The sequence below is a fragment of the Myotis myotis genome, unplaced genomic scaffold (assembly GCF_014108235.1).
Source record: "Myotis myotis isolate mMyoMyo1 unplaced genomic scaffold, mMyoMyo1.p scaffold_m19_p_15, whole genome shotgun sequence".
NCBI classification, from domain to species: domain Eukaryota; kingdom Metazoa; phylum Chordata; class Mammalia; order Chiroptera; family Vespertilionidae; genus Myotis; species Myotis myotis.
The window spans coordinates 5110230-5129384 of record NW_023416319.1 but is presented as its reverse complement, the minus strand read 5'-3'; the positions used below and the strand labels follow the sequence as shown (position 1 = coordinate 5129384).

Here is a 19155-nt window from a genome sequence, read left to right as displayed (position 1 = left end):
AGGCTATTAAGCAGGTGTGCTGTCGAAGAGCCAGGGGGAGCCTGGACGCCTGGACCGGGAGCCAGGCAGAAATAAGGCGAGTATTACCAGCAGGGGGTGCTGCTGGACTGAGCTGGCAGTAAGAGTGGCCACGGAGAGTTCTGGAGATGAATGGGAGAGCGGGGAGGGTGCAGTCAGGGTGACGCCAGTGATCCTGTCTGATGTGTTCCACTTCCTGAGATTGGGAGGCCTTAAGTGGGCACCCAAAAGTGCAGGGGGCAGCTGGGTGTGAGCCTATGGCCCGGCACAATAAACAAGCCCACAGGCTGCTCGAGCAGCCAGCAGTGTCAGTGCAGTTTGGGGGGCATGGCTGACCGCAGTCTCAGCAGAGTAGAAGGAGGGGTGGGAACAGGGAGGGTAGACAATATTTGAAAAAGTGGCTACGAATGAGGGTTTTGCTTTTTCTTTTTTTTCCTCACCTGAGGATATGTCTTGATTTTAGAGAGAGAGGAAGGGAAAGAGAGAAACACTGATGTGAGAGAGAAACATTGATTGGCTGCCTCCTGACTGAGGACCCAACCCACAACTTCTTGGTGTTTGGGACGATGCCCCAACCAACTGACCCACCCGGCCGGGGCGGGGGTTTGTTTTTTTAATGAGACAGTGAGTCGGGCAGTTTCAATATTACTGGGAAGAAGCAGAGGGTGACTTTGCATGCAGGAGGGGAGGAGGGGTGCGGGTGGAGGAGGGCCTGTAGGTTTGGTGCCAGGGGTTCCATGGCTGCCAAGAGCCTTGCTTTTTCCTGCGAAGCAGGACACAGGGTTGCTTGCCAGTGAAGAAAAGGAAGGAGCTGGGTGGCGATGGTAGCTTTTAGGTAGCCGTCCAAATGGGAGTGGGCCGAGTGGGGAAACACGGTTGCTCTGGGGTTGGAGGCCTTCACCAGCTCACCCGAGGTTCACGTTTACCCTGAGATGAGCCATCCATGTAATGCCTGTGCCCTGGGCTCCATGGATCTTTCTTTTCTCCAATACTCAACTTCAGACCAGTTTATTAGTAACCTCACTGTGCCCGCTCACAGGCTGGCACACAGGAAAGGGGCCTTCCACCACCCAGCCCTCAGCAGTCCCGGTGGGGAGGCAGGTCAGACAGGACAGCTCCCCGCGTCTCTTCTCCCACCCAGGCTGGAAGCCCAGGCACGACCGGCCTCGATTAGGTCCTGGCATGTGTGGCTGGAAGCCATCCTGTCTGCAGACACCGCGGGGTTCCCAGGAGACCTCTGGCACAGTTCTCGGAACTGAAACTTCGAGAGGAAGGTTTCCAAGCAGGGATCAAACAAATGCACCCGGAACTCACCCCTACACCCCTCGGTTATAGAAGAGTTCTGTTTCTTCTGTTGCAGACTGAATTTCCTGTTCGAGTTTACTGCACTGTATCTGAAAAACAAAGTTAAATTCTTTATATTTATAGTAAGAACTTTTCTTACTTTAGAAGCCAAGTTATTTTTTTAAAGACATTTTCAGAAAGCATTTATTTCACAGTCCAACTTTTAGTCAATTAAGTCTAATTTAGAGCAAAAAAAGTAACCTCTTAAAAACATTCTTCTGGAAAATTTCATACATAAGCAAAGCAATAAGCCCTCATGTCCGCACCACTCAGCTCCAACCATTAACAATCTGCCAATCCCATGAGATTTGAAAGCTGCTGTAAGTGACGGAACCTGCTGATAAGCCATCCACTCTGCGCTGAGGGCCAATGCAATCAGAAGGAATTACTTGCAAAGGGTTCGCTTTTATTGCAATCTCATTGTAACAAACTGTTCTAAAAGGACTGTGAAGATTCGAAAGATTTTTCCTTCTGTTTTATCTATTTTAATGAGAAACTACTCCTCTCTATCCCTTGTCCCTCACCACCTCTGTAGGACCATAGCAACGATCTTAAATAATTTAAAACTTTGATGCTATGTGCTAGCAAAGTTGCCTGAATTAACGATTACATAAGCCTAAACTTAGAGAATTGGGTTGTGAATAAAAGCATTCCATAAATATACAGCGTGGGGCAAAAGGAGGTTGACAGGTGTTCGTATGGAAATAAAATGATAAATAGTAATGTAAGAATAAACTGTTTTATGTACTCAACTGTAACCCTACTTTTGTCCCACCCTGTAAATGCTATGAGGACACACCTGATTTTTTGTTGTTGTTAATCCTCACCTGAGGATATTTTCCCATTGATTCTTAGAGAGAGTGGCAGGGAGGGGGAGGGACAAAGAGAGAGAAGCATCAATTGGTTGCCTCCTGCCTGCACCAAACCAGAGACGGGGATTGAGCCTGCAACTGAGGTACATGCCCTTGACTGGAATTGAACCCAGGACCCTTCAGTCCGCGGGCCGATGCTCTGTCCACTGAGCCATGACTGACTTTTAACTTCAGCGACAGAAAACAAGCATTTGAGATTTTCAGCCAAGAAATGCCAGAAATCCCTAACATCTACTGGCATCAGCAATGTCCTTGGGACCAGGAGCAGAGATACTATTACAGCCATCTCTCCTTCACGGATGCAAAGACAGAGTCTCCCAGAGTTAAAGCAAATTGATCAAGGTCTGGAGCAGCTGGGAATTCGAGTCCAGGCAGGCCGACTCATCACCTAGTCTACAGACCTGCACAGCCCAATACCGTAGCCACCAGCCGCATGTGAGTCCTTATTAAAATTACAGTTTGGTTCCTCAGTCACACCGGCCGCATTTCACGTGCTCAACAGCCACATGTGATTGGTGGCTACCATACTGGACACCAACTTATAGGACATTTCTATCATTGCAGACTGTTCCACTGGAATGATAAAACATTTAAAATAGAGGTGGTGTTGTTTTTTTAACATCCCCTAAAAATGCTTCTGATATACTGTTAAGAAAAACAGAATCCAGCCTGGCCAGTGTGGTTCAGTGGTTGAGCATCGACCTATGAACCAGGGGGTCACGGTTGGATTCCCAGTCAGGGGGCACATGCCTGGTTGAGGCTCAATCCCCAGTGGGAGGTGTGCGGGAGGCAGCCCATCCATGATTCTCTCATCATTGATGTTTATCTCTCTCTCCCTCGCCCTTCCTCTCTGAAATCAATAAAAAATATATTAAAAAAAAGAAAAACAGAATCCAAAACTGCACAAGGGATCTGGGGGATGGGTTATATGTCAATAAAGTTATTTTCTTTTATACTTTTATAAACTTGGGCAGATTTTTTAGGAAAAGAATTGATTTAATTCCTTTTTGGGAGGAAGTCAAGTGGGGGCACTTACCCGTTGTATTTGCGGGAACATGCTGAAAGAAACTGGCACCATCAGGCCCATTACCAAGATGGTACAAGACAGCTTTAGGGTCCACAAGGACTGGGGGTATCGCACGAATAATGGGGTCCTGGGAGAGAGAAGGTTACAGGGCTTGTTTTAGAGGCTGGCCCTCTGCTCTGCTGGTGGCCAACTGTCTTGCTCACCAGTGTCAGGCCCAGGATGAAGGACTAGAGGTGCATTTGCTCATTTGATCGCTCCACAGCCCACATACACAAGAGAATATAGCCACTGTCAAGTCACTTGTCCAAAATCCCACAGCTCCAAAGTGAGAGGTCAGGCCCTAGAGCCTGTGCTCTCTGCCTGGGGTTCTGCTGACACGGATGTGACATTCTGGCCCTGACCTTTGAGAGTGTGAGACAATGTGGGAAGATGCAAAGAACCCCATCCTGGGAGTCAGTCAGAGCCAGGGGGTACTGGAGTCCGCTCGGGGCTCTGCTTCAGACAGACCGGGCACTCTCGGACAAGTCACTTTCCCCTTCTGCGCTCTGGGTTCATTCAGATGCAAAAAGGAAGGGTTGAGTCAGCCACCGAAGTCACTCTGCCATGGATACTATCATGGTTGTGGGATGACACAGGGTCCTCCTGGGCACCCCAAGGCCCACTGGGAAACGAGGACCATCTCTCCCCAGTAGACAGCCAGTGCCATTACATAGGCATCCAGGGCCCCAGCTTTCCCGGAGCCCAGCTCTGAGGCCAGCAGAGCGGTCCAGGAAGATCCTGACCGAGCAGAAGTCTCCACACCCATCCAGCTGGACTGATTGTGGGAAGTTGACAGTTCACGCTGCCCAGGACGCTGCTACTTCCTGAAAAGACGCTCCTTACATGCTCCTCGCAGGGGCTTCCTGGCTCCCCATGCTGGACAGAGTGGATTGGTTCAGCAACAGGCAGGTGACCCCACGTGGGCCAATGGAATCCTTCCCGGGGAGTTTGTGAACTGAGCAGAAGACATTCCCTGCCCCCACATCCCCCCTGGGGTTTGCTGTGATTTTCTTTCTCATCAGGACACTGAGGACACACCTAGGAGGTGTCGGCAGTCACATACCTCATCGACAGGGAGAAGCCAATGTGTGGCAGGGGAAGAAAGAGCTGTCCCCACACTAGAGCTGCTTCTGCTCAGCTGCCGTAGGCCCCACTCCCTGCCCGTGCCCCGTAACTAAACCCACACAGCTCCCTCTGGCCTGCGCTCCCGCAAGCTGGGCTTCTCAGACCCTCCTCCCAACAGGCCATTGCTTGCTTCTCGAATAGGGCGACAGGCTACTGAATCTGGGACCATTTACGCTAATTTAATCCATGCTTGGCATGAAGGAGGGGCAAGAGGCTTGGGCAGCATTCACAGCCCATCAGAGCTGGGAAAACCTGCAAATCATCGAAACCCATCGTGCTGGGAGAGAGGAAACGTGCCTCAGCAGATGCTGGGACGTGGCCCAGAACGCAGAGCTAACTGAGGACAGGGCCTGGGCCCGAGTCCAGGTCTGTTGGCATATGCACATCTGGATTCCAGGTCAATCCTCCTGTCCTAAGGGTGATGAAGAGTGTTCAGTAGGAAGACCACGGAAGCACGTTCCTCCCATCCCTCCCACCAGCTGCAGATTAGACACGTTTTATAAGGATTCTGACTGTCAAAATATTTACTCCTCCCGGGGGAGATGAGCATGCATCTTACTTTTTAAAAAAATGTGAGAAGACTTCAGGAATAAAAGCCGAGGTCCCGAACAGCACGACTCTGGATGTTGCGGTATCGCTGACAGCCTAGTGGAAAGCGAAAGGAAGCAGCTTAGGATGTGAAGGGAGACGATTTCTGTAATTCATGACAGAGACAAGCAAACAGCAGCTCTCCCCTCTCACTTCAAAAATAACCCAGGTGGAGAGAGGTGGAGGCAGCACCGGCGTGGTCGTGCAGGTAGGATGGCTGGGGTCGGAGCCAGGAGTAACTGAAGGCGGATTTACCTCCCCCTGGCTCTGCGATGGTCTCCATCAGTCCATCGACCGTTCCAAAGAAAATGCTAAGTATAAGCAAAGGCAGCTTACAAGCAAACCCGGAACCAAATGGCAATCCCCTTGGTAGAAATGCTGGTGTTTGCCATGAGGACCAATCTGTTAGCATATTTTCTTTTCAGGCTAGGATTGCGCCACTGGCTTCCCTGTCCTGAACAGCCCCCGTTATTCCCACCCCTTCCGGTGGGAGACTGCTCCAAAAGCCCAGCTCGGAGTGCACCAGGGGTCACACCCACGAGTCTGCATGTACGCACCCATTTTTGCCTGTGCAATTAAAAGTGTGCTATGGCCCTAGCCGGTCTGGCTCAGTGGATTGAGCATCATCAGCCTGTGGACTAAAGGGTCCCAGGTTTGATTCCTGTAAAGGCACATGCCCAGGCTGTGGGCTCAATCCCCAGCAGGGGGTGTGCATCAATGATTCTCTCTCATTGATGTTTCTCTCTCTCCCTCTCTCTTCCTCTCTGAAATCAATAAAAACATTTTTCTTAAAAAGTGTGCTATAAAATTTTACTTTGCACAGACATGTCTGTAGACCTGATAATGTTCTGTCATCTTTTCCATTCTGCACATTGCTCTATGTAGTGTACATTTAAAGATATAATTTACTCTCTGGGTTATATGCACAAAATCATGTGTACTCGAGGACAACGCAAGAGACTTTCAAGGGAAATTATGACTGCAAACGACACTATGTTAACTTCAGAACCCAACCCCCGGGGAAGACACAACTCCACATAGACCGCTGCTCTGTGCAAGATAAATAAGGACACAGGCCCCCATTCCCTTCCCCTGCCTCCCTGCCTCCCACGTCCACTTCCCCGGCCTTGGCCACAGCCTCCGGGCTCCTCTCCTCTGCCCGCACCTGCTCTCTGCTTATTACACGGACGCTTGGCTCATCTGATCCCTCTGCAGGGAATGCCTTTCCCTGCTGCCACAGAGGGAGCCGAGAGGGCGGTTCCGAAAATAAACGTTCAGGAACATGAAATAAAATAAAATGGCTCCGCTTCGGGAGAGAAGAGTGCCTGTGAGCATGGTGTGGGTCCACGTCAGCGGGGCCAGGCCGGCCCGTGTCCACGTGTGCCCCGTGCAAGGGGAAGACACGCCAAAGGGGACAGCGGTCATTAGGAGGCACCGGGCACCAGCCACAGTTCGCACCTGAGTGGCCTAGAAGGCCAGTGAAGGGAAAACAACGTGGACTAAGCTCCTGAAATCTGAGCAAAGGTGCCCTATTACGATCAGATATTGCTGGTTACGCACTTTCTGAAATTTTAGCCAAAGAAAATAAACCTTTCGGTGACAGAGAAATGACAAAAGAATGCTTATGCTTACGCACAGTGGCAGACACTTTATTCTTGAGAAAAAGATACACTTTTCTTTTTAAAAGCAGACCATCCAACCTTTCTTTTACCCGTTTGGCATTCGTGCAAAAAATGCAGTTCCTCCCGGAGAGATGGACTCGATACCCAGAGAGCTGGCAGGGCCTGCGGCTGCCTCCCCACTGGGAGGCCCAGCGCTCCCGGCTCCCGGAGAGAAGGGATTCGGACTGGGGAGGGTTGGGGTGTCCAGAGCCTAGCAGGGTGCCTGGCTGCAGGAGGTGCTGAGGAACACTGTGGATTACACATGTGCTCTCTCTTCCCCGCTGTATGCATAGGGCACGACGCCACCCACACCCCGCAGTTAAAACTGAGTTGAAGAGAAACGCAAACGTATGTCTAGGTCAGTGGTTCTCAACTTCTGGCCCTTTAAATACAGTTCCTCATGTGGTGACTCAACCATAAAATTATTTCCGTTGCTACTTCATAACTGTAATGTTGCTAGAGTTATGAATCGTCATGTAAATATCTGATATGCAGGATGGTCTTAGGCGACCCCTGTGAAAGGGTCGTTCGACCGCCAAAGGGGTCTCGACCCACAGGTTGAGAACCGCTGGTCTAGGCAGAGAGCTACCCACGAATGCTCAGAGCATCACTGCTTCTCATAGCCCCAACCTGGACACAACCCAAGCAGCTGTTGCCTGGGGAATGGAAAAGCAAAAAGATGGTGCATCCATCTGTACCACGGAATACTGCTCAGCAATCTAAAGCAACAAACTGATTGATATGGGTTAAAAGATGGATGAACCTCAAAAGTCAAAAAAGCCGGACAGCTCAGTGATATGAAATTTCTAGAAAAGGCCATACTATGAAGGCATAAAGCAGATCAGTGCTTCCGTGGAGCTGGGGGTAGGAAGGGAGCGTGACTATCACGAGGGGAATTTTTTGGGGGATGAAAATGTTCTGAAATCGGACTGTGGTGATGGCTGCGTAACTGCTTAGATTTGCTGAAATTCACTAAACTATATACTCTTCCAAGGCTTTTATAGTATGTAAATTACTCCTCAATAGAGCTGTTAAAAATGTCTCTTTAGGCAACAGAACCTTCATTTCAAAAACGAGGTATCTGATGTCTGGCAGCACTTTCCCTCCTTGATACGGGCAATTATCACACCAATTCGTTTAGAAAGGTGCTATTATTTCGAGACATAGCTGATGGTTCATAATTCAGCTTCGTGAATCGTTGCTAAGATCGAGAGTAACGTGTTCCATGAGCCGAATAATGATGCATTTCCCGGCTGAACGAGCAGCTCTTTCGCGGAGCTCCTCCTTCCCCCGACACGCTGGGCAGAAGGCAGGCCAGCTGGCCATTCCCTCGCCTCGTTCCAGGGGCTGTTTCATGCTGCTCTTCGTGCCATTTGCGAACAACTGCCTCACATGACAATTCTTCAGCTAAAGTCACTTCGCAGTACCCCCCCAAAAGATCTGATTTGTTAAAAAAAATACTTTAAAACTCCATACCCAAAATAAAACTACCATAGGCTACTGTAGGTTCTCAGAGCTGAATGCATATAAATCTCTTCAGCGCTGACCGGGTAGCTCAGCTGGTTAGAGCGTCGTCCCCATTCGACAAGGTTGTGGGTTCGATCCCCAGTCACAGCACATACAAGAAACAACCAACGAGTGCAGGAATAAGTGGAACAGCAACTCAATGTTTTTTCTCTCTCTCTCTCTCAAATCAATAAAAATAAACAAAAAAAACAAATAAAATAAATTTCTTCACATACATGTATTGATAGGTAGCTAGATGGGTAGATACCGTATTTGTTCTATTTCTCTGGAGAACCCACACTACTGACCGGGTGACCTGACCTGTAGGTGCATGGGATGACGCTCAACCCATTGGGTCACACCAGCCAGGTCTTAATGCACAATCTCTTAAACATCCGGGTGCAAAAAGAACACCTCTCTCCGCATAATGAGGGCAGACAGGATAAGGAGAGTCTGAAGGGAAATGTGAATTTGTTACCAGCTCCCAAACAGAATATTCATTTCTTTGCCCCAAAGGCAAGCAGCTATTGCACTATCGTGTTCCCCTACCTTCGTCCCAGCTTTTCTGGAATAGCCTACGACATTGCCTTCCTTGTCCATGACCTCAATCCCTCGTATGGGCTCAAAACTTCGGGATGCGGCAACATTCATTGCACTGACCTGGGCTGTGGATTGAAGCAGAGAACACAACAGAGATGAGCTTCAGTCCAGGGAGGGACATCTTCTCTGATGTCCAGCCTCTTCCCCTATAGCTGTGCTTCCCCAACCTTCAGTGGCCACCTGACTTGCGGGGCCAACCAGGCTCTCTGCTGGGCGGCGGAGCTGGGGTCAGGGCTGCTGGCCTGTCGGTCTTGGATCCTGACGGCAACCCAGCACCAGGTTCCAGCACCCCGGAAAGTCCAGACTGGCTCCCTAACAGGATTCCAGGAGAAACCCTGGGGGTCCTTTAAATATGCCCCCCTTTTTTGCTTAGCTGGTTTGACCAGGTTTCCATAACAATTTCCCAAATTTTACCACTGACATTCTGCCAACTCTTCAAAGTGCTGATCCCCCAAACCCAAAATCTGGAGCGTGAACCAGTGAACTTACAGACAGCAAACCTAAAAGAGTTGGTTAATGTCTCTGTCACTCCCTTGGTGTCAGATCACCGCGTCTTCCTGTGACCCTAGGAAAGTTCCTTCACCTCCCCCGGCCTCAGTCTCCTCATCTGTAAATGGGGATAATACTGCCTACCCATCAACTGCTGGCAGGATTAAGTGAAAAATACACGTCGAGGGCTTGGATAGTCTTTAGGATGTAATCTGTGTTTCCAGGTCTGTGTTCATCCTTTGACAGCGAAAGGGGTCTCTACAGAGAAAGTGTCACCTCTCAAAGACCTCGTTGGGGCCCGGGGGCACCTGCCAGCTGCAAATGGGGGCTGTCGTCATCCACAGCGTGGCCGACAGACATGGGTGTCCCTGAAGATGGGAGAAAGGCTCAGAGACTACAAGACCGCAAGCCCCCTGCTTACTGAGAATGGCGGCAGGCAAGGTTTCCCTTAGGAAAACGTTTTTCACGGCACTCTTCATGAGGAGCAAACGAAGGAATAACTAGAAAATGAGAGAGAAAAAGCATCACTGCCTGGGACAGGAAATCAGCTGGACACACTCGACAGCAGAGAGCTGGCATCGACCTCATTCCTATCACAGGTGAGGCCTCCGTCAGCGTGCTCTATTTTTATTTTATTGTTTTTATTGATTTCAGAGAGGGAGAGGGAGAGCGAATCATTGATCAGCTGCCTCCTACAGGCCCCCCGATCCCCCACCAGGGACCAAGCCCACAACCAGCTATTTGCCCTGACCGGAAATTGAACCATGACTGCTTGGTTCATAGGCTGATGCTCAACCACTGAGCCACACCAGCCAGGCTCTCTTGTGTATTTTTATTTTACTTATTTATTTTTAAATGTTTTTTCTTTTTGAAATTATAGAGAGAAAGGATGGAAGAGGGATAGAGAGACAGAAACATAGATAAGACAGGAACATCATCAATCAGCTGCCTCCTGCACACTCACACTGAGGATCAAGCCTGCAACCTGGGCATGTGGCCTTGACTGGGAATCGAACTGGCAACCTTTTGGTTCCTGGGTCGACGCTCAACCGCTGAGCCACACTAGCCGGGCTCTGTGTGTTTTTAAATCTGTGTAGCACTGAGATGTTCTCCTGATCATCAGAGGAATACATGGAGGTTTCAAGAAGGGACATTAATGTGTTCAGAGTCGCTGAGCTGTTCAGGAATTAAGCTAGGATACAAACCCAGGCTTATCTGACTCTAAAGTCTACACTTTTAACCATTCTAATATCCTGACATCCAAAGCAATATACAATGTGCATACCATGTTTGTGGAGCATAAATTAATTTTTTAAAAAGATAACCATACTGCACATATGCCTAGAAACTTGGAATACTCACCGGTGACTTTTATTTTCTTCTTTACGTCTTAATCATATTGTATGAATTGTTTAAGATGGAATATAAATTTATAATCAGAGTAAAGTTTTGTTTTGTTTGGAATTCTGAAGAACGAAAGAGATTTTAGCCCTAGCCGGTTTGGCTCAGTGGATAGTGTCAGACCATGGACGGAAGGGTCGCGGGTTTGATTCCGGTCAAGGGCACGTAACTCAGTTGCAGGCTCGATCCTGGCCCCGGTCTGTTGGGCCATGTATGGAGGCAACCAATCGCTGTTTCTTTCTCACATGGATGTTTCTCTCTCTCTGTCTCTCCCCCTCCCACTCTCTTTAAAAATCAATGGAAAAATATCCTCAGGTGAAGATTAACACACACACACACACACACACACACACACACACACAAAGAGAGATTTTAAAATACCTACTCCAAAAAAGGCTGTAGAAGCAATCACTCCTGTCCCTAGTAATATACTCTCGTATGGGCGACGATTCTAGGGGAAAAACAATAGTATATGTTTAGCCAATAGCACAGTTTACCCAGAAAAGATAATTAAAACAAAGAATAACTCCAGAAGATGCAGTACAAGGCTGCAACCCCCTGGGGCCCCTGATACTCACGTAACTTGCGTTTCCATTGACGACGTTGAACGCTGTACTGTAGGTACAGAAAGACAACTGCAGGAAGACAGGGGCGGAAAGTCACATTTTGGTTTCAAGAACAGAATTTAGTAATCGCGACACTGAAATGAGTGCTACCTGAGGTAAAACGATAGACTTTAGGCTTTTCACTGGCACCAGCGACAGAAATACCTTTAAAGGAGGAAAAACAAAACAGTTATGGTGTTTCAGGGGAGCGCGAGCTCGTTGGAGCAAAGACCTTCCCAGGAGAGATGCAGAACTGGGCCCCCAGGAGCTGGGACAAGGAGAGGACAGCGTGATGCAGGGGCCCCCGGTCATGGAACAAGTGATGTTGAATGGGCACCACCGGGGCACTGAGGACACCTGGTCTCGCAGTGGCCCTTGCCTCTGAGCCCTGCAGCTGCGCGGGCAGCTGAGAAGGATGCTCTCCGCAGGGACACAGAGGAGAAGGTGTGGCAGAAGTGGCAGAGCCGTGCTGTCACCGCGTGAGTGCCAAGCTGGGCTGGCCCTGCTGAGGGCAATTCCAGGTCCCAGGTGAGGGCCTGTGCCAGGGCGAGGGCTTGGGGAGACACGGTAAAGGCCCATTCTGTGGGCCTGTGGCAGGAAGCACATCTTAACTCATGGGTGTCCTCCCAGAGTGCTTTGTGCACAGGAGGCAGTCAAAGCCAGGGTCACCCTGTGACACCCTGTGGACCTTCGAGAGGCCCGGCTGCCTGACTAGGTAAGTGGGGCGGGCATGGCGTGGGGCGGGGAGGGAATATGAAGAGCAGACAGGCGCGGGGTAGGGACCCATGAGCATCTCTCAGGCAGCACGGGCAGGGCGGGGAGCTGGGGTTTAGGAGATGGGTGGACATCTTCCTCACCCCTCAGCGTGCCTCCCCGGCTCACACAACAGCAAGGAGCTGCTCACTTACCATGGGCGCCGTGAAAGGCAGGAGAGCTGGCAAAGAGAAGGGGGTCAATGGCTGCAGAGAGGCCAGAAGAGGGCACCCCTCCCCACACCTCTTCTCCAGCCGCCTGGAAGGCACGGATATCAAAGGGTATTTTTTACTCATTCTTCTTATTTTCTTAATAAAAACAACTATATGCATGTGGCAAAAATGTAAACCAGCGCAGCACAGGAAGATGTAACGAGGCTCCCACCCACCAGCCTTCCGAGTCCCTCTCGCTGAAGGTAAGCAGTGTTAACCGGCACCTGCCACCCTGCCATGTGAATGTAATACACCTGTGGTTTATCTATAATAATAAAAGCATAATATCCTAATTAGACCGGACGTCCTTCTGGACGACCTTCCAGACGAAGCCAGTGCCAGCAGCCGGGGGAAGGAAGGCCTACTCTTACACAGATTTCGTGCATCGGGCCTCTAGTAATAATATACAGTAATACAAAATGTGAATTTGCTCTCCTTCCCCGTTCCTAGCACAAATATCCTAAACTTCTTAGAATTTCCCAAGTGAGAGGAACTACTAGGTCAAGGTTATGGTTACTCATAACATGCTCCTTCCAACCACACCCGAGTTTACGGCAGAGGTGTCTTTGGAAAGCCCCTGGGGGTGGAGGCTGGTTGCCAGGGAACCAACCACCTGAGAAAGTTGGACCTGTCTGTCCCACTCCCCTATCCTCCTCCTCCAGGGAGCAGAGAGGGGCCGGGGGTTGAGCTAATCACCAAGGGCCAATGATTTCACCAGCCAGGACAACTAATGAAGCCTCCATTTAAAAATACTAACAGATGCCCGGCCTGCATGGCTCAGTGGCTCAGCATTGACCTATGGACCAGGAGGTCAGGGCACATACTCAGGTTGTGGGCTCAATCCCCAGTGGGGGGCAGGGAAGAACAGGAGGCAGCCGATCAATGACTCTCTCATCATTGATATTTCTATCTCTCTTTCTCCTTTCCTCTCTGAAATTAATAAAAATATATTTAAAAAACAGACATAAAAAAATAAAAATACTAGCAGGCGTCCTGGAGAGCTTTGGGGTTGGTGAACGCATGGAGTGCTGGTAGGGCGGCAACGTGGCTCAGGCCTGGAAGCCGGTCCCCTCACTCAAATCCAGATCTGTCCCCAGCACTGGACACGACTCCGGGCCCCAAATCTGCTCTCCCCACACCCTTCAAATATTCTTTTTAAGCTGTGGTTTCCAGACTCACTGTCAGAAATCCTTCTAGAAAAAAACAATTACAATAAGGCAGGCGGCGTTTTGTAACTCTTAGATATCACCTCTTCCCACCCACCTCTGACCATTAGAATCAGCTCACCTGCAGGTCGGAAAAAGCTGGGGATCAGTTTGCTGCTGTCAGGATGCACTGTTGCCTTCAAAAAGGGAAGCACACAGGTTAGTTTGATGTTTGGTTTTGTTCTTTTCGGGGCTAAACATTAGGAAGGGGCTGAAACTTACGAGACTTCTTTTCCAAGCTTCTTGGATCTAAAAAGAGAAAAAACAAGCAATAGCTTTTGTGTGTGTGTGTGTGTGTGTGTGTGTGTGTGTTTAAAATATATTTTTATTGATCTTGAGAGAGAGAGAGAAAGGGGGTAGGGAGAGGGATAGAGAGAAAGAAACATCAATGAGAGAGGAAGTCACTGATTGGCTGCCTCCTGCACAATCCCCAGTGGGGATCGAGCCCGAAACCCGAACATGTGCCCAGACCGGGAATCAAACCGGTGACTTCCTGGTACCTGGGTCGACGTTCAACCACTGAGCCACACGAGCTAGGCACAAGCAGTAGCTTTAAAGGTGGCTTGAGAGCAAACAAATCTCTCCAGTCTGTTTGTGATGTTGCCTTTGCTCCACTTTTCAGAGTGGAGGGCAGACTGTTACATACCATATGGAGGGCTCAAAGCAAACAGGAAATGAGCTTACAGCAACCAAAGAGATCATCCAAGTAAAGAAAATCAACAAGCCCAGCCGGTGTGGCTCAGTGGTTGAGCATCAGCCCATGCACCAAGAGCTTTCTGATTTGATTCCTGGTCAGGGCACATGCCAGGGTTTTGGGCTTGATCCCCAGTAGGGGCATGCAGGAGACAGCCAATCAATGATTCTCTCTCATTGATGTTTCGATCTCTCTATCCCTCTCCCTCCTCTCTCTCTAAAAATCAATATATATACATATATACATATATTTCAATTAAAAAGCAACAACCAAAACATTAAAAATCCCTAAGTCTCTGACCTTGGAGAGGACTCAAGGCCAATACCTAACCTATCCCTCAGCAGACAGGCCACGTGCAGGCGACACAGCACACCATTAGCTAAGTCCCTTGCAAGAGAGCCAGCCTCTAAGTCCAGAGGCCCAACAAGTTCTTAGAAAAACCAAGTTGAATCTGTGAGCTTTCCACAGGCTGCCTCCCCGGACGGATGTCTGTGGGCCCTGGAAAGCCCCACACGCTCAAGGCAAGGTAGGTATCAAATACAGTGGGGCCTTCGTTCGGAGACTGAGCTCGTTAAGGAGCTCGTTAACTCAAATAACTCTATCAACTCAATGCAAAAAATCAGCTGAGAGACAGCTGGTATCTCAAAAAACTCGTTAGTCGGGACACTCGTAAGTCAAGGCCCCACTACTTGGTTTGAGTCTTTGGGCAGGAATGGAACCCGGCCTCGGAACCCAGCCTCTAATAGGAAATAGATCCAGACTTGGGAGACAGGGCTCCAGGAATCAACTACAGAGAATCCCCACTGATAGCCCTTGCGTGGGAGAAAGCCTGTGATTTTTTTTCTCCTGATTACTAGTTCCTACGACTGGCACCTCACATTAATCCGGCTCATGAGAAGGAATGCTAACTACAAAGAAAAAACAAACCAATTTCAAAAAGTGCATCCCTTGTTTTCAAAGACCACGTTCCAGTTCCATCATCGCTTTCAGAGCATCTGAGGGCAGAATCCCCCACAGGCAACCACACCCAGTCTTGACCCAGGCAGGTGATACCTACCCTTTTGTCCTGCAAGTCATGAATAGACCCATCTTCATTTGTTAACAATAGTTGCCTGGACTTCTCTATTTTGCTCTAAAATAAAATATAAAGAAATAGAGCCATGAGCTCAACATTGTTCCGATTTATCCACAGATGTAAGAGAGTCACAGGCTTGTCACACCTGACTTCAATGGGGCATGTAGCCAAGGCTCTCCACCACTGAGCTTCCGTTAGGATCATCCCAGGGTCATTCCCAGGGGGACCTCCCAGCCGCTCCAGCAGCTGGCCCCACCGGGGCTGCCTTCTCCCCGCTCTTCTCCGAGGGCAACTGTCTCAGTGAGCGATACCACCATCGGCCTGGGTGTGCGAGTCAGAAACCCGCAAGCCCCTACTCTCTCACTCACCCCACATCTCATCAGTGCAGTCTTCTTTCCTCTCTTTTTTACTTAATTTGAGGGGGAAATTAAATACAGAAAATACAAAGCATGATCATATGCTTAGAATCTCCTCATCCAGAATTAACAACTGTAAACATTCCGTTCTATTGGCTTCTCCCCCTCCTGTCACCCCCCCCCCGCCCCCCAGCAAAACAGCCATCACCCAGTCTTCTTTCCCTCCCCATTCTACCAGAGGTAACCACTATTACGAGTTCAAGGTATAAACTTCCAGTCCAGGTTTTTATACCTATACAAACATGAATACATGTCTCCATAAACAAATACGTAGCATTGGTGTGCTTTTGGTAATTTGCATAAGTACTGTATTTATGCATCTTGCTTTTCCACTAAACATCACAGACACCATGTCTTCCCATTTAACATCACACATATTGTATGTTTCTACTTAGCATATGCTGGTAACTAGGTTATCGCTTTGAACAGCTAATCAATATTCCACTGTATGAATAGACCACATCATATTTCTCTGCCGATGGACATTCAGGTTGTTTCCTGTTATAAATAAGGCTGACGGGAGCATCCCTGAGCACAGGGATGAGAGTGTCCCTTTGAGTCTGGCCCTAAGGGTCACTGCTGGTGACAGGATCTCTCCTACCTCCCTCAGCCACACCTGGTTCAAACCATCTTTCGCTTGGAAGCAAGGCCACTCCGTAAGTGACACACAAGGTCCTTTAAGAACTACCTGGATCCCCTGCATACAAAGCCCTGGTGACTGGGTGGCCTGCTCTCCTCCCCTGATCTTTCCTCACAGTCCCCTCTCCTTCTCAGCCTTCCTTCAACACCCTCCCCCAATTCCCTGTGACACCCCCCGCTTGGATCCCTAGCTCAAGGCCTGTGACTAGCACTGCCAGTCTGTCCTCCATCCCCAGCAAGGTTCGTCTGATCCCCTCTGAACCTCCAGCACCTGGCCCGGGGCTTGGTACTCGCGTTAACTGGACGCCCACTTTTACTTATTACCCTTCCAATCTACCAAGCTCATCCGAAGCAGTAAGAGCACGGTGACCTATGTGGGTTGTTATTTCACCTGCTTTCCAAAGGGACACAGTCTTCCTGTTTCAGAATAAAATGTAAAATCCATTAGCGCCGAAAGCAAGAAGAATACTTACAATGGAAATGAACAAATTTGTAGGATCCAGTAATTCTGTCCACTGAAGACATCTCTGAAAAAAGGACTTGAGAGGAGGGAAAAGCACCCAAGACGTTAACAGCAGAACAACGAATATCTCATCAGTGCAGTCTTCCCCCCCCCCACCAACGTTCACGGTTAACGTTATTTCTGACAACCTAACGGGGCTGTCTACCTGCAGCATCCCCCAGATCCCCATCCTACGGTGAGAAAGCTGAGGCTGAGAAGGGCTCACTGCCCTCGAGGGAGCCCAGCCAGGCAAAGGCTCAGCGGCCTGTGCTCGGAACCACCCCAGGATCAAAGTGCTCTTGAGGAATCAAACAGCGGACGCGTGGAGAAAGGAGGTATGGTTTGCTTCAAAAAGCCCCCGGACGCCACAGGGTTTGAGTCCTGGCTCTGCCTGGGGACAGCTTGGCCTCCCTGCCCCTTCTCTACTTCCCCACCTAAAAAGTTTGGCCTGGGCCCTACTTCAGGTGATGGCTGAAAGAGAAGGTCCTAGAACGGTGCTGTCCAATTTGCCACATGCGGCCATGGAGCCCTGGATAGGTGGCCAGGCAAAATCAAGATGTAATTTATATGTAAAATATACACCGGGTATCCAAGACCAAAAAAAAAAGATGTAACCCTGGCAAGGTGGCTTGGTTGGGTTGTGTTGTCCTGTAGACCAAATGGTTGCAGGCTCGATTCCTGGTCTGGGCACGATCTTAGGCTGTAGATTCAACTCGCAGTCAGGACCCTCCCAGAGGCAACCCACAGATGTTTCTCTCTTCCTCTCTCTCTGAAAATCAAAAAAACATATCCTCGGGTGAGGATTAAAAAAAAAATATGTAAAATATCTCACTAATAATTTTCATATAAATCACACGTTGAAATGTTAATGTTTTGTATCTACTGGGATAAAGACTATATATTGCTCAAAGTAATTTCGGATGTTTCTTTTTGCCTTTGATAATCTGGCTACTAGAAAACTTTAAATTACCAAATGACTCCCGTCACATTGCTATTGGACAGCGCAGCCCCGGCCACTAGCTGGAGGCGGGGCCCGGGCGGCCGGTCTCGGTGAGTGGCCGAGCCTATGGAGGTTGGGAGGCAGGGGACTCCGGGAGGCCCTGTTCCTGTCCACCCTGAGGCCAGCCCGAGCTCAGCTCCAGCTCGGGCAGCAGAGCGCGGACACCTGCGAGGGGGACTGACTTCTCTGCAGGGCGACCCTCCCTCGCCCGGCCTGGGGCAGAGGTGACACGGGGTAACAGCTAGGGTTCCCCTTAGGACCCTCCGGAGAATGCGGTGGGGAGGGGGTCGTGCGACCACGTGGCCTGCCCAAGGTCACCGGGCCAGCCGGCGGCTCCCCGCGCCGCGCCCGCCCCGCCCCCGCCGCGCCCGGCGTACTTGGCATTGGGTCATCCAGAAGTGCACGTTGGGCTCCATGCGGGCGGCTCCCGCTGCACAGGCGGACCCGCACGCCCCCGCGCTTCCTCCTCCTGCGTGTCTTCCGGGGACCCACGTGATGGCCGGAGAGGCCGCGGCCGCCGGGCCGGCGGGGAGGAGCCGGTGGCGTGCCCCGCCCCGGGCGTGCGCGCACCCAGTGCCAATCCGCGGCCCGCGCGCCGGCTGCTCCGTGTCTCCACGTGCCGGCGCCCCGCGCGCCCTGTTTCCGCAATCCGGTCCCCCCCAGCTCATCCCCTCTGCTCCGTGTCCCGGCTCCTGGCGCTCGACGCGCCTGCTGCTCGGTGCCACCGCCTTCTAACGCCCCCAGATCCCACACTTACACCCCCTGTCCCAGGCCCGGCGCACCCACAATTCCTGTGAGCCCACCTCTCCCACAGACCGAGTCATCTCCACGCTGCATGGCCACCCCTTAGGTACATAGAAGCCCCGTATCGCAGCCCCCGCCTCGGCTTTGGACATGACCCTGGAAAATCCCCTCTGCTGCCCCTTACAGCCAGTGTACGGGGACTGGGGATAATCAAAACCGCTACGTAAGGTTGGTGGCCCAGTGGAAACTGAAAATGTGGACTCATTTCAAAAAGACTGAGAAAGGTCTACATCAGGGCATGAAACCCAGCCGAGTATAGTTTTTTCTCCAGCTCTGGGGCAAAACCTGATCAAGTAACGGCAATTGGTAGAGAAACAAATGCATCTTCCTTCTTCCTGCTGTCCCTCACCCTTCGCCCAGTGGGATGGGCAGGGGTTGTGTGTTGGTAGAAGCTAGCGTGGATGTTTAGGGTGCTCAGGGGTCCTCAGGAGTCCTGGCTGGTGTGGCCCTAGTCAAGTCAATCTCTCCAGGCTATTCTGAATCTGTACAATAAGGTCACTGAATTGTACCGACTCAGGGTTTGGTTGAGGGTCAATGACAGCAAAGAGGCAGACGCCCTAATAGGGCGCAGGTCCTTTGG

General features: G+C 50.3%; 1 protein-coding gene across 5 annotated transcripts; it reads right to left on the bottom strand.

Moving 5' to 3' along the window:
- Window positions 1-1010: 1010 nt before the first annotated feature.
- On the bottom strand, window positions 1011-18305 carry SFXN4 (sideroflexin 4). Of its 5 annotated transcripts, XM_036335812.1 has the most exons (14): window positions 18149-18305; window positions 16743-16808; window positions 15197-15271; window positions 13668-13694; window positions 13528-13582; window positions 12184-12209; window positions 11387-11440; window positions 11249-11305; window positions 11056-11121; window positions 9691-9769; window positions 8730-8845; window positions 4985-5070; window positions 3271-3388; window positions 1185-1412 (listed from the first exon to the last, which is right to left on the bottom strand). In XM_036335812.1, the coding sequence occupies exons 1-14, from the start codon at window positions 18185-18187 to the stop codon at window positions 1335-1337; spliced, it is 942 nt and encodes a 313-aa protein (XP_036191705.1). In that variant the 5' UTR covers window positions 18188-18305; the 3' UTR covers window positions 1185-1334. The 5 variants fall into 5 exon arrangements, with proteins under 5 accessions (XP_036191704.1, XP_036191706.1, XP_036191705.1 ...); XM_036335811.1 differs by lacking the exon at window positions 3271-3388 and having other exon boundaries at window positions 1011-1412; XM_036335815.1 differs by lacking the exons at window positions 1185-1412; window positions 3271-3388 and adding an exon at window positions 3396-4176.
- Between the last annotated feature and the right edge of the window lie 850 nt (window positions 18306-19155).